Genomic DNA, 14159 nt, shown 5'->3' with positions numbered 1-14159 from the left:
GCTGGAAATTATGTGAAGTAAATTTCACTATTAAAAACGCTGCTAAGCACAGCTCGGTCTTAGCACTCAGAGCAAACATACCACAAATTATTTTCTGAGCTGCATGCACAAGAACAGCCTGACCTAAGGCTTTTTAAAGGGAAGAGAAAGAACAGCATTGATTTCCAATAGGCTCTGCCTTAGCCTGGAACCCAGTGCTCTCTTGGTGCTCAGTAAATTAATTTTTGGATACCATGTGTCACCATGGCAATGGTCCAATAGAAAACACGAGATACAAAAATAAATTCAAATTCCTGCTTAAATTGCTGTTACACAGTGTGTCAATTAACGTGTCGCCGTGTTCAGTGCTCAGATGATCCTTGGGCTAGCAGGCAGTGGAAAAGTTCATGGGCAGGCAGCCCCCCTCCCTTCTGCAGGTCATTTAGGCAAATGAAAATCCTCCTCCACTGGCATTTATCATTTAAGGGACACATTATGGGGTTTTTTTAAGCATATTCCTCAAGGTGCTTTTCCTCAGGCTAAGATCTCTAAAAGCTCTTCTTTTTACAGCAAAAAATTCTCTCTCATATTAGAATAAAATTCTCTAATGCATTTTTCTGCTGTTCCTCTGGTCCTTTTTGAAGTTACTGAATATGTGATGCTGTGATTATTTTTTCGATTTGTCACCTTTTCCATACTCAGGTTATTTGAGCAGTAAGAATTTCACTTTTCACAAAATTATTCCTTCCCCTGGGGAACCTGTTCCAATGCTTGGTAATCCTTTCAGTGAAGAGTTCTTTTAAATTTAATGACCTAAACCTGCCCTGGCCCAGCCTGGGGCCGTTCCCTCTGCTCCTGTCCCTGTTCCCTGGAGCACAGCCCGACCCCCCGGCTGTGCCCTCCTGTCAGGAGCTGTGCAGAGCCACAAGGGCCTCCCGAGCCTCCTTTTCCGCAGCCTGAGCCCCTTCCCAGCTCCCCCAGCCCTGCTGGGGCTCCGTTCCCTTCCCAGCTCCGTTCCCTGCCCCAGACACGCTCCAGCCCCTCGAGGTCCTTCTTGGAGTGAGCTGCTCAAAACTGACCCCAGGATTTGAGGTGTGGAAAGGCTCTAAGCTGAAAAAGGGTAGATTTAGCCCAATTATTAGGAACAAATCTTCCCCTGTGAGGGTGCTGAGGCACCTGGCACAGGGTGCCCAGAGCAGCTGGGGCTGCCCCTGGATCCCTGGCAGTGCCCAAGGCCAGGCTGGACACTGGGGCTGGAGCAGCCTGGGATGGTGGGAGGTGCCCCTGCCATGGCAGGGCTGGCACTGGATGGGCTTTTAAGCTCCCTTCCAATCCAAATCCTTCTGTGATTCTGGGATTCTAACTCAAAATAACAAAGAGAAATAAAACAGAAATCTGGAGGAGAACCAAATTGAATGCAATCCATCAGAGCATGAGTTCTTTTTAGTTCGGATTGTGAAGCCCTGTCCACGCTTTATTTAACAGATATATCTATAAAGAAAAAATAAAAAAGGAAGACTTGTGCATCATAGCATGGTACCTATGCAGCAAATTCAACCATTGAGTCCTAACTGCCCTTGAAATTTAAAGATGTCCTTTGTGCCATAATGAAAAATAGCATGGAGTTGCACTTTCAGATGTCAGAACACATTTTTAAATACCAAACTTTACAGCAATCCATCTCATTTCACAAGCAATCTTCCTAAGCACAGTGATAGTGAAACATGCTCTAAGTAATAATTCTTTCTGCATCTGTCACTATGAAGATTAAGAAGATTCATCTCATACATACTGGATTAAAACCAAAGTTAATTTTGTGCTGAGATATCTACAGTGGTGTATCAAAAACCTGCCAAAGCAAAACTGGTTAATTGCAAAGCAGATGTTTGTAGCATAAGAAAATGTTTTAAATTTTTTTTTCCTTTTTTCCCAGCTTTTCCATCTTTTCTTTTTCTTTTTTATTCTGGTACTTATACTGTATTATATAAACAGCCTGATCTGGGGGTGAAACCAGTCTATACCTGGGTGCACAACAATAAACACATCTGGCAGAGTAAGAAAATTCTGATTTGGCAGGAATGGTCAGTGCTTTGGTTAATTGAACTGTGTGTTAGGCAACAGAGTGACAATGCTACTGAAACCAGGAAAGGAACACACCAGATCACTTCTTGCCTTCAGCAGCAGTTTTGTTTAAATAAACTGACCAGTTTGGGGAGCTCTGTCCTTCAGGTTCCTCTGGGAATTTTAGACACGTCCCACAGAGGATAGGACTGCTTTGGGAGCAAGAGGGATAAGATTAATTTGAGACCTGAGATGTCAAGAGCATGCTGGTCTCTTTATTTAAAACTGCTTTCCAGCCTGCCTCTGCCCTCTCTCTGGATGTCCTCCCACCCTTTCTGAGAAACTAAAATCCAGGTGAGAGCCAGCTCAGCATTTCCCTTGTGTCAGGCTTGTCAGGTCTGTCTTGTAGCAGTGCCAAACACCAAAGCCTGACACTGGATTTTCTGATGCTGGGAAACAAAAAAATAAATAGCAGCCAGCTTCAGCTGCCAGCATTACATCTCTGTTTAGCAGCAGGGATTAAGAGTGTCTGAAAAGGAGTCACTGAGATCCCAAGCTGACTGTCCCTCGTGTTAGTTTAAATGCTGGCTAATGACACATGTCACATCAGCAGGGTAGGATTACAGCCCTGGAGAGCCTTTCCCCTGAGTGCTGTTGTGCTACTCAAAGCACACATGAGGAGGAGAAGCTGACTTGAGCCTCGACCCAAAGATTTGTCTCCCACTCGGCCTAGGGACAGCTGCTGTGTCAAAACCAAAATCCTGGCAGAAATACAGTATGTATTTACAGTATGTAAACATCAGCCTGCAGCTTTAGTTGCCCGGCAGTGGACACTTGCTAATTTTTACTTAAAACTTTTCTGGGGAAAGGAAAATGAACACACCTGACAACTGAAACACCTCAGAGTAGTCAAATGGAGTATCAAGGACATCCCTAGCACTTGGAGATTTTACGTGCAGTAATAAGGTCTTATCTCAGGCCCAGCTCTTTCCCTGAGTGCTTTCATTGTTGTGACCCTTTGTGATACCAGTGATACCCTCCAATAATGTGGATTTTTTTCCATTATACAGTATACCCGCCTGAGTGGGTGCCCAAATTCCATGTTTCAAGAGGATGGAGGAGAAGATTTTGAGGCTGCTGCCCACTTTCTGGTACATAAGAGAGTGGAGTGAGGGGGATGTGGGAGCTACCAGCCAGGACTCTGCTCCGGGGGCAGAACTGGAGCAGTGCTGGCCATGGGGAGCCTGATGGCTGTGGAGCCAACCAGGACTTGTTGTGCCAACACACCAAGAAAAAGCAAGATGTGACTGGAAAAGAGCCATGGAGGCAAGGCAGCACTTTCATGGGACAAAAGTCCTTGTTCTAGGACACAACAAAAAAAAAGGTACCATTGGCATGGAAGTGAGCATGAAGTGATGGCCAAAGGTTGATTTGTAGGGGGGATGAGGCCATGGAAGACCCTCAAAGCCCCCAGGACCCTGGGGGTCATCATCTGGACTGAATTCCTTCCTTCCTTCCTTCCTCCCTTCCCCCCTCCCTCCCTCCCTCCCTCCCTCCTTCCCTCCCTGCCGCCTTCCCTTTTCTCCATCTTTAATGTCCCTTCTTTTTCTCCCCTACTTTTCACCTTATCCCATTTATCCAAACCCACCCTCCATGCACTCACAGCAGTACCTCAGGGAATAACACACCAATTTCCATGGCGAGTCTCTCAACTTACTAACAAAACTTTGTAATAACCATTACTTTACTCTTCCTATTTCTATTATTATTATTACATTACTATTATTTCTGTTGCGTTGCTATTATTGCTATTGCATTACTGTGAAAAATGCATATTTTATGACTGGCTTTTTGCAAATATTAAAATGAATATTATATGTGTTATGTTAGAAAGTAATGCTGTACTAATTTTCTTCAGTAGTGTGTTAAATATAGTTTTAGGTTATAACAAAATCTTAAAATAGAAACTGTGCTATGTAAGATACGTTTTTTAAGAGAGGACTCGCACTGAGATAGCAGCCGCAGAACACCTAAACCTTTCTGAGAAAAACAATTCATTGCTCTCTCATCGAGTTCTTCCCGCTTCACTCAGCCCTGAATCAGGATACGCCGTCAGGATCCAGAGGAAGAAGCTGACTCTGCCCAGACAGAATCCTGTGTTTCAATGGAATTTATGCATCAAGTATGAGGTCTATGCATTTGCAACAGGCTGGTGTTTTTAATGGTTAATCCTGTTAATGGGTGTCCTTTTTCGGCTTATTTTGTCCGTAACTCTTTGTTTCTATTGTCTCCTATTGTCCCAATTCAAATTGTCCAAATTATTATTACTCTAATTCTATCACTATTTTAATAACCATTGTATCACTACTAAACTTTTAAAACTTCTAAAACCAAGCGATTTGGCCTTTTTCACACTACTACCCCTATTCTTATTACTTCCTCGCATTTTACTTTCTCTGGCGGACCTCGCCCCCCCCCTTTGTGCCCCGGGAGCGCTTCCCGAGCCGCTGTCGCTTCCTTCCCGTGGCGCGGTCACGTCACAGCCGGCGCTGCCTCCCCGCCCGCGGCCGCGCGTTCCGGCGGAGCTGCCGCAGGTGGGTGCGGGACCGGCCGCGGCTCCGCGGGGCTGGGCTCCCCGGGCTCTGCTTCCTCGGCATCCTGCTCTCCCGGGATGCGGCTCTTCGCGATGCGGCAGCCCCGGGGATGCGGCTCCGCTCCCCCGGGATGCGGCTCTGCTCCCCCGGGATGCGGCTCCTTGTCCCGCGGAGGGTCCGGGTACAGGTTTGCGGAGTATCAGCATCACCTGCCGGGCTGGCTCCTTGCGGGGGAGAGCGAGGAGGCCTCTGGATACACTGTACCCTGCTGGGCTCGCCGGCGGGGCCGCCGTGGTTTCGCTCAGGAGTTTCTAAATAGAAATGTTTTAAGCTCTTATTGTATGTCTGTAATGTATATAATGCCTGCATATACATGCAGACGGATATACGCACACACGCGCATATATGCATATATTTGTATATAGATCCATATGTATATGTGTATGTGTGTATATATACATATATTTGTGTGTATGTATATATGTGTATATGTGTGTATATATACATATACATAGGTAAATTTATATATGTGTATATATTTGTACGTATGTACATATATACATGTATACACATATATACACATATATGTATATACACCTATATATGTGTGTATATATACATATTTTTACATATACACATATATATGTATATATACACACACATATATGTATATATACATATATGTATGTGTATATATGTGTGTATATATACGCATATATATACACATACATATATGTGTGTGTGTATATATATATGCATGTATATGTAGGCATTATATACAATATAGATATATGACATAATAAGAGTTTTGACCATTTCTACTTGGAAACTTTTGAGCAAAACCACCCCAGCCCCACCAGATTGTACGTATACATGCATATATATGCACATACACATATACATATGTCTATATCTATATCTATCTACGCACACACACACATATACACATAAACATATATATAGATGATAATTTATAATTTTTATACTTACTTATATATATAATATATTTTCCTATTTTCCACATATACACACACAAAATTATATGTACATATTATTATATGTATAGGCACACAAATGTGTATCTTATATGTAAATATTATTTATAATATATTTTGTATTATTGTCTATTTAATGTATTTATATGCGTATCTGTAGATATATATGTGTATGTGTATATGCTTGTATGCATATATGTGTATATATAATGTATAATGTATATTTTTATGCAGATATTATCGTTTAGGAATGATAAGTATATACAATTTATGTTAATATATATATCTATTTGTATATACACATATTAACATAAATTTGTACCATATAAATAAATTTGTATACATATATATATATACACTCATTAAAATATTTATTTGTATGAATATATGTATATATAGGTATGTACTTATATGCATGTATATATGTGTATACTGAAAACATACAAGCTGTACATAGAAATGAAATATATACATATCAATATATTGATTGTATATAATGTAATATATAATATACAATATAATATACATCATTATATCCATAATTAATATACTGTATCATTATATACATAATATATATATATAATATAGATATATTATACACTGTATATATATATATACAGTAGCATTAATATAATTATTCATACAATGCACCAAAGCAATATTACTGACATATTAATTTGACCTTAATATTACCTATATAAATATTAATATGTATTAATATCAACAATATCCTAATATTTTAATATTATTGCTACATTTGTTAATATGATGATGTTATAGGATGTGTAGCATCTAAGATAATACAATTTCATGAGATATATGGTTATATATAAAATATTGTATGCTGTGTTCTATAATATATATGAACACAGCATACAAAATTTTACATATAACCATGTAATATGTTATCCTCTATTATGCTATTATTGCTGTTATCTTTTAAGCTCTTTTACAAACTTTACATTATGGTAGCAGTGTTTTGTTTTGTGCAAGTTCTGTGCAGTAATCAGAGCAGACCGTTACAGCAACCTGTTGGGTGTAATTTAAATTATCTGGCATTTGGACTGTGGCCCTGGACCAGATTCTAGGATGCACTTCCATGGCCTCATCCCTCTAATCTGGAGGGATTACTGAGCGAAATGTGTTGACAAATGTGACACTTCCATCTTCTCTGGGATGGAATGCAGTGTGTTTGTGGCATTTTCCCCAGGTTACTGCACTTTGGAGGAGAAAGTGCACGGAATCATGCACTGATTGATGCAATAGCATCACCCCACAGACACAGCTCGTGTTGCTGATGATACCTTTGAATTTCAAGCTGCTGCAAGAACCTGATTCTCCCTGAAAGATTTCTAGGGTCATGAGCAAAAAGATTTTCTTGTGTTTTGCAGGTCTCCTCTGAATGTCTGGCGGGGTAGAAGCTGCGTGGGGATCTCCGCAGCTGCAGGGTTTGCTGTCCCCACTCCAGGTGGGCTCCCTGGTCTGTGTCACCTGTTTTCCTGTTCAGCATTGCCTTGGTAGGTAATCAAATGCAGACTGCCAGAAAATTTAGTTTGCTTGATGGCCACAGCTGGTTTTGATTGAGGGACAACAGGAGAGAGGTGTTTTAAATGCCATCAGCGTACATTCTGTTATTTGCACCGACTTGCTCCCCCCATTCTCTTTCATCTGTTACTTAAAAGGTAAATACTTCAGGGAAAAAAACATGTCTTTCCTTGAATTGATGCTGAGATTAAGTTTATACAGATCCTTACCTCATCTAAATAATGGATGGTTTTAGTGTCACAACTTACTTTTCCTGCAGATGAGGATTTATTGGGTAATGTAAATTCTATAAATGGGAGTTGAGTCCAACTTGGCTTTGCAAAATAGAGCATGGGCCAAGCCCAGACTCAAAAGAATAATTTGTTAAATCTAGCATTGTGGTGTAGGGGAAGGTAAATTCTCAAGTTTTCAAGCATCCTTTGCATTTATGTATTAATTTTTTTTCCCTCAAGCAAATCTTTATAATGGGGGTAGTCTAGAGAGAGACCCAGAATAATGATATGTGCATTTTGTGCATTTTAGTGTCTTTGGTATCGTTTTGCTTAGGTGAATAAATAGACAGATAAGACTCTGTTTTCCAGTTTTCTTCAGGTTATTTATAAAAACAGCCAGCCAGACTCATGTTAGCCCTGGAAACAGCAGATTCTTCTGGTCAGTGAATTGTTGCTGGATTCTAGAGGCAGAGTTTCTTGTAATTACGCAAAAGTGGTGAGGAAGTTAAGGCACTGCTGGCTGATTTTTTTTTTTTTTTTGGTGGGGTCTCAAAGCTTAGGTACTGAAACAGTTTTATTCTTTCCCCCTCAGCTGATGTTTTGGTAGCAGTTGTCCTCAGGACAGCAGAGCATGGAGGGATCAAAAAGGGGCTATATATGACTGCGCTGGAGCCGTTTTATGCACTCATATGTGTGGAAAGGAGAATGTGATCTATGGAAATCTGGGCTTTTTTCATTCCACTGTCCGCAAAACAATTTGAGAGCATCTTCCTCATTTGGCAGCCTTGCTAGGCTGGCAACAAAAGTGTTCTTAACAAACTTGTCAGAAAGCAGACCCTTTTATTTGCCCCCATTTTTTATCTTGCGTGTGAGCAGGCCAACACGCTGTAAACACTTCATGCCAAAAAACCTGCATCTGTTCTGGTCTTCCATTTGTTGAGGGTTTCAAAATTTTCCACGTCTGACTGAGGCTCTTCCTGCCATCCAGATCTGCATTTTTCCAGAAGGATCCAAGCTTGCCCATACATTTAACATGAAAAATCCCAGGCTGTTCTATTTCCACCCTGCCAAGCAAAACAAATGCAGTAGCTGCCACGGACTGTGACCTTTGGCAGTGTGTGCTGTGCCAGTCGCTGCTCAGTGACAGGAATTTTACTGCTCTGCCCCTTGCAGCTGACTCTTACTAATAGCTGCTGTCTTTTGGCTGTGCAGGAAGATTGGTGGAGCAGTGCCCTGTCACCCATTTGATTTTTTTTTTCTTGTGGTTGTGGCTTAGAAATACAGCGTTAAGGTTTAGAGTCCACTGCAGTGTTCTTGCTTGGTGGTTATTCTGGATAAAGTGTCCTCTTAGAAAAAAGCTTTGTGATGTCAGTACTGAGAGATCCACTTAAGCAGAAGAGCCATGGGTTCTTTTCTGCTGAACATCCCAAACTGTGCCTAGCAGTTGCAGTGAGATCCTCCTCACTCTTTAGCTGCTTGAAATTGTGACATCAGGTTGTGTGTTTAGCTTTAGATAATAGAAGTACAGGTAAATTGGGCCTGAAACTGAGCAGAAGCAGTTTGGCTTTGGGTGAAAGGGATTCAGTTTGGTTTTCCCAGTATAAATTCTGATATCAGGTGTCATGTCTGCTGATAATGACCATGCAGACTCCCTTTGGCTCTCCTTCTTTGTCCCTCGGTCTTGTAGAGGTCACATTAAAACAAAAGTTTGGAGGAAGCAGTGTTGCTGTTAATGACATTGTGGACAGGTGACTTCAAGACTCCAACGTGGCACCCTTCCATAATGCTTAACTTATTCAAACTCACTCAAAGGAATCACAAACCCATCAATTAATTTGCTGTTGCAGGAAGGACTTGGGGCAGTATGAATGCTTTTAATACTGCCAAGTTAAATCATCTTGGCTACAGCTTTTTACTCGCTGAAGAACACATTGTATTAATATTCTGATTAGGCACAGATTAGTTTTTTTGATGGAATAATTCGGGTAAGTAGACTATGTCAAACACTGCAGCAAGATTACAGAGGTTCAAAGCACAGCACTTTGCATTTTTAAATACGTAATTCCAGCTGGCATCTGTGGAGCTGGAACAGCGTAATGCATTTATGTCAGCGTTTGTGTTAGGGAATTTAAAAAGAGGCATTTCCACCAGAAAACGTAGGTGTTTTGTTGTTCTTTTCTTCTTTTTTTTAATGGAACTGCTGCTTTTTGAGCTGCACAATGTTTCTGGCCTGCCACACAGCAAAGCACCTCCCTGATGAATGTGTTGATACTGTGAGCATGAAAAACCCTGGGATGAATGTTTTGGCTGCGTGTGATTTAGAGCCGCCGCAGAAGCGTCGCGTTTATCCTGACATTAAATTTCATGAGCTATAACTTGGCACAGAACAACTCAAGAGTTTTTATTTCTTTTTTTTCCCCCTGCCTTGAAACAGGATGATGGTGCTCTGTTTCCTGAGCAGAGCCCTGCCACGAGCCAGGCATTCACCCAGCCCACTGGGGAGACAACTCTGCTCAGCTAGCAGGAATAAGCCAGTCCTGACCTTATTCACCAAGGTAAGAGCTGTTCACACAATAAAGCTGAGCAAGAACTGTGTGTTTGTCAGCTCTGAAACACAGGAATTACAGATTAAATGGCTCATCCTTGCCTTTCCCCCCCCCCTTCAAAGCAGTGTTGGGCGTTTTACTTAGTGAGTTTCTGCACAGTCCTGTTCTCATTGTAAGAATTAGCAATCAACAATTAGCAACCAACAAATATTCTGGGACAGTTTTGCCTCTGTGACTCTATGGCTCATTCACTAGTTGAAGATTTGGCCCAGCTGCCAGTGTTTCACCCTGAAAAGGGAGAGCAGAGATGAAATGTTACACACAATCTGCCAACCAGGAGCGTCAGCAGTCAAAGCAGGCTCTTCAAAGTGCTCATGTTTAATTTCAGCACCACCTGTGAGACTGTAAAACGTATCCAATTAGTGTTGGGAGCACGTGAGGGAAAAGTAGGTTTTCTTTTACCCTCTTTTTTTGCTGCATTGGCAGCAGATAAAATGGGTGTAGAATTCCTAGGCATATCTAGAAAACAGATGAGATGAGCAGGGAGGGTCATTTGTGGACTGTCACATTCCATGGATTGTTTTCAATTATTACCTGCATAGTTCTGCACTTTTTATAAAGGATGGCACTGGGTGGGTTATGCTGAATTTATGTGGTTGTTGCAGCTTTTAAGAGGAGAATAACTACAAATGCAAAGCACTTAGAGTGCTGACGTGAGTGTGGTGGTTTTAGATTTGATTAAAATTATTTCCTCCTCCTGTACTGTGTTTTTTCATTCCATCTGTAACCATACAGGAGTGTTGAAACTGTGTGACAAATGAATAGGTTAAAAATAATAGGTCAGCATCCATTTAATAATCAGAACTATACTTTAAAGTTGCAGCTTTCTCTCCCCTTGCCCAGTTCAGCCTCAAGTCATTCATAATTGAAATTGGGTAGAGATTAATGCTCTTACCTTTGGGTAAAAAATTGGAAAAAAATTCTCTTTGTGTCTTAAAATTCCTAACTAGCAAGGCACTGTGTGAAACCCAATTTTCTAGTAGCAGATTTCCAGCAGTTCTCTAAAATGGCCTTTTGTTGAAGGTGTTTTTTGACTATAAATGTTTACTGTTAACTTTAAATGTTCACTGGCAATTGCCAAGAAAAGTGCAGTCTATAAAAAAATCTAATCTACACTGTTATTTTTATGCTAATTGATCCCTTGTTTGCCTGCTTCTTATTTTTAATAAGGAGAAAAGAGGAGGAGAAAGCAGAAGGGAGTTGTGACTTCTGGATCAAACTGATAGAAACTACCAAATGGGTTTCCCCTTGCAGTCCCCTTTTCTGACCACCCCAGCAACATCTGCTTATATAAATCTCCTTTTAGAAAAGATTTCACTCTCTGTTAAAATAATTCATTTCTGATTTTAAGCCAGTACCACCTAGTGCTTAAGCTTGCCATGAGAGTAAAACTATACACTTTTCCTTATAAAAAAAATATAATTTAGCCATCTTTCCCAAATGCATTTGTGTGCCTGGGAAGCTCTCCACAGCTGGCCTAGAGGAACCAGGTTGTCCTGTTTTAACTGGGGGGAGCCCTGGTGTGTTACAGAACTGATGTGCAGGGTTCTGGGTGAAATAAATCCTACCTGGGTTCTGGGTGAAATAAATCTTTTCAGCCACCAGCATCTGTTAAACCCAAAAGCAACCAGGACTATGAAGAACACAAAACTTCAGTGTGCTGCATAGGTTTTCAGAGCACCAGGACTCGTGTGGGAAAGGCAGTTTAGGTCAGATCTAAATAAAAGCAGAGTGTTTAATCCAAAGGATTTCTCATTACTGGAAATTTCACATTATAAATAAGAATAGGAGTATAAATAGGAATAAAAAGTAGCTGTTTCAGGTTACCTTCACATTCATGCAAGCTCAAGGAAGACTCTTCAGTGGGAGGAAGAGAAGGAGGTCTTTTCCAGCTGTGGGAGGTGTTTTGGGGCAGAGGGACAGAGCAGTCATGTTCATGCCATACACTTTGCCATGTGAATTTTATGGGGCCAAATTCTGCTGTTGCAAACATTGGAGCAGCATGCCTTCATCAGAGTTACTTCTTCAGCTGCAGCCTGGGGGGCCAGCAGAACCCAGATGGGGGAGTTTCCAGAAATGTGAGGGTTTTTGTGACCTCATCACAGGTCAAAGCACTGCAGCTGCTTGCCAGTTCTCCTTGCTGGAGGTTGCTCTCCTTCCAGCTCTGCAGTTGGGAGGATCCTGCTTAATTTCTTCCAGGCAAAGTCTGAAATTGCCTTCTTTTCCCGTTTGAGCTGAGGCAGGTGTCTTGGTCTGAGATGGGGTGGAAGTTACTTGTGTGTTTCTCATTCCTCTTTCAGCAGGAAGGGTGCCTGCAGCTGTCTCCATTGGGTGATGGCAGTGCTTTCAGATCATTCCCTTGGATCTGCTCTCAGAAAACTTAAATTTGCCCCATGAGAAATGCAGTAGCAAATGGAAAATAATTAAATTCAGTGGCTAGATAGTTTGTTGGGTTTTTTTGTTTTTTTCATTCATATTGCACTGGTAAGTAAAGTTTTAGAAAGCCCTAAGAGTGCTTGGTGCAGGGAAGGGAACCTGCATTTACAGCCATGAATGTAATGTCTGTGTGTGTTACTTCACAGTACAAACAACTTCTGTGTTTTACTGCATGCTTTAAGCTACTCTGAATATTTTCATTTAGAAACCATGCCCTCTGTGTGATGAAGCAAAAGAAGTTCTTGAGCCATACAAGAGAAGGGTAATGTATGGAAATTCTGTATATGTTTTCTATATGGAAAGAACAGTTAATCAGGATTCTTTCTTTGTAAAAAGAAAATTGCTTGGATTTATTTGCATCTGTTATTCTTTCATGGATGACCTCTTCAAGACAATTTCAGCACTGATTTACATAAAACTCATTATCCAAAACCACTTTGTGATAATGCTACTCAAATAAGTATTGGCAAACTAAACCAATATAAACCATGTTACAGTTCTCGAAAATACTCCTTTTGCAAATACTGTTGCCTTGTCTGAAGAAGTTTGTAACTTTTATGAGCCAGGATGTAATTTGGGAAGGATGTGACCGAGTGGGGCTTTGAAATATGTGACTGCAATTTTTGCCATTTTTCAACCAGGTTCTGATGTCTCTGTTGAAGGATGAAACTTTTAATGGAAGCATTAAGAGCTGTTGCACTCTGCTGCCTGTTCTGTTCCCAGCTTGTGTTTGCTGAGGCTGCTGCCCACAGGAGGGTGGAACAAGAATATTCTGGGCTAGGGAGAGAGTCCCTTGTGGAGAAGCAGCCAAGAGTTGTGGCTACATGTATTTTGTACTAAAAAAAAAACCAGGCTACAACACACAGAATAAACCCACAACAAGCAGGTGTTGCTTTCCAGTGTCCAGCAGGAACTGACATATTTCTTCTCTCCCACAGTTTGTTCTGCAGGAGGTGGATATCACCCTTCCAGAGAACTCAGCCTGGTATGATAAATACAAATATGACATACCTGTTTTCCACCTGAATGGGAAGTTCCTAATGAAGCACCGAGTCGACATTCCAAAGTTTGAGGACCGGCTTAGGAAGCTGGAGTTGCAAAGTGAGGGAAACCAGTGAAGAAAAAGCAATCCTGTGAAGAAAAAAGGCAATCCTGTGAAGAAAAGGCAATCCTGTGAAGAAAAAGCAATCCTGTGAAGAAAAAAGGCAATCCTGTGAAGAAAAGGCAAACCAGTGAAGAAAAGGCAAACCAGTGAAGAAAAGGCAAACCAGTGAAGAAAAGGCAAACCAGTGAAGAAAAGGCAAACCAGTGAAGAAAATGCAGCTGCTCTGATGCAGATCTCAGAGGTGAAAAGAACTTTGTGGGAAAAAAAAACACTCCATATTCATTAACTGGCCTTAAATTTCTCAGGACATATGGGTCTGAAAAACTTGAATGACTTGTGTTCTGTTTTGTGTTAAGCTCCCAGCCCAGCTGCACCAGGAGCCACCTTTTCTGTGCTGTTCATTTGCTGCTCTCCTGGGCTGGTGCTTCCTCTGACAGAATAAAAGCTGCTCCACAACAGCAGATAGAGTGAACTCTGTTTGTATGGCCAGGTTTGGGCAGTGGGGGGGTGGTACAGGGCTGGTTTTTCTGGGAAGCTGCTGGAAGCTTCCCCTGTGCCCAGATGAGCCAACCAGCTCCAGGAGGGATCCTCTGGCCACACCTGAGACCATCAGTGATGAGGAGGAA

At 41.4% G+C, this 14159-nt stretch overlaps 1 protein-coding gene across 4 annotated transcripts; it reads left to right on the top strand.

Moving 5' to 3' along the window:
• The first annotated feature begins 4595 nt into the window (after nucleotides 1-4595).
• Nucleotides 4596-13775, top strand: LOC311165066 (glutaredoxin-like protein C5orf63 homolog). 4 transcript variants are annotated; one of them, XR_014616899.1, is made up of 6 exons: nucleotides 4596-4634; nucleotides 7021-7146; nucleotides 9821-9941; nucleotides 12634-12690; nucleotides 13367-13601; nucleotides 13719-13775. XR_014616899.1 is itself a non-coding variant. In XM_084224797.1 (6 exons), exons 3-6 carry the CDS (start codon nucleotides 9822-9824, stop codon nucleotides 13622-13624), a joined length of 357 nt encoding a protein of 118 aa, XP_084080923.1. In that variant the 5' UTR covers nucleotides 4596-4634; nucleotides 7021-7146; nucleotide 9821; the 3' UTR covers nucleotides 13625-13743. The 4 variants fall into 4 exon arrangements, 3 of the variants coding, with proteins under 3 accessions (XP_084080923.1, XP_084080922.1, XP_084080924.1); XM_084224797.1 differs by having other exon boundaries at nucleotides 13367-13529; nucleotides 13608-13743; XM_084224796.1 differs by having other exon boundaries at nucleotides 13367-13743.
• The last annotated feature ends 384 nt before the right edge of the window (nucleotides 13776-14159 follow it).

Source organism: Fringilla coelebs, assembly GCF_963513975.1.
Source record: "Fringilla coelebs genome assembly, chromosome: Z".
NCBI lineage: Eukaryota > Metazoa > Chordata > Aves > Passeriformes > Fringillidae > Fringilla > Fringilla coelebs.
Note: the sequence above shows the minus strand (reverse complement) of the source record. Positions and strands in the feature narration are given on the sequence as shown.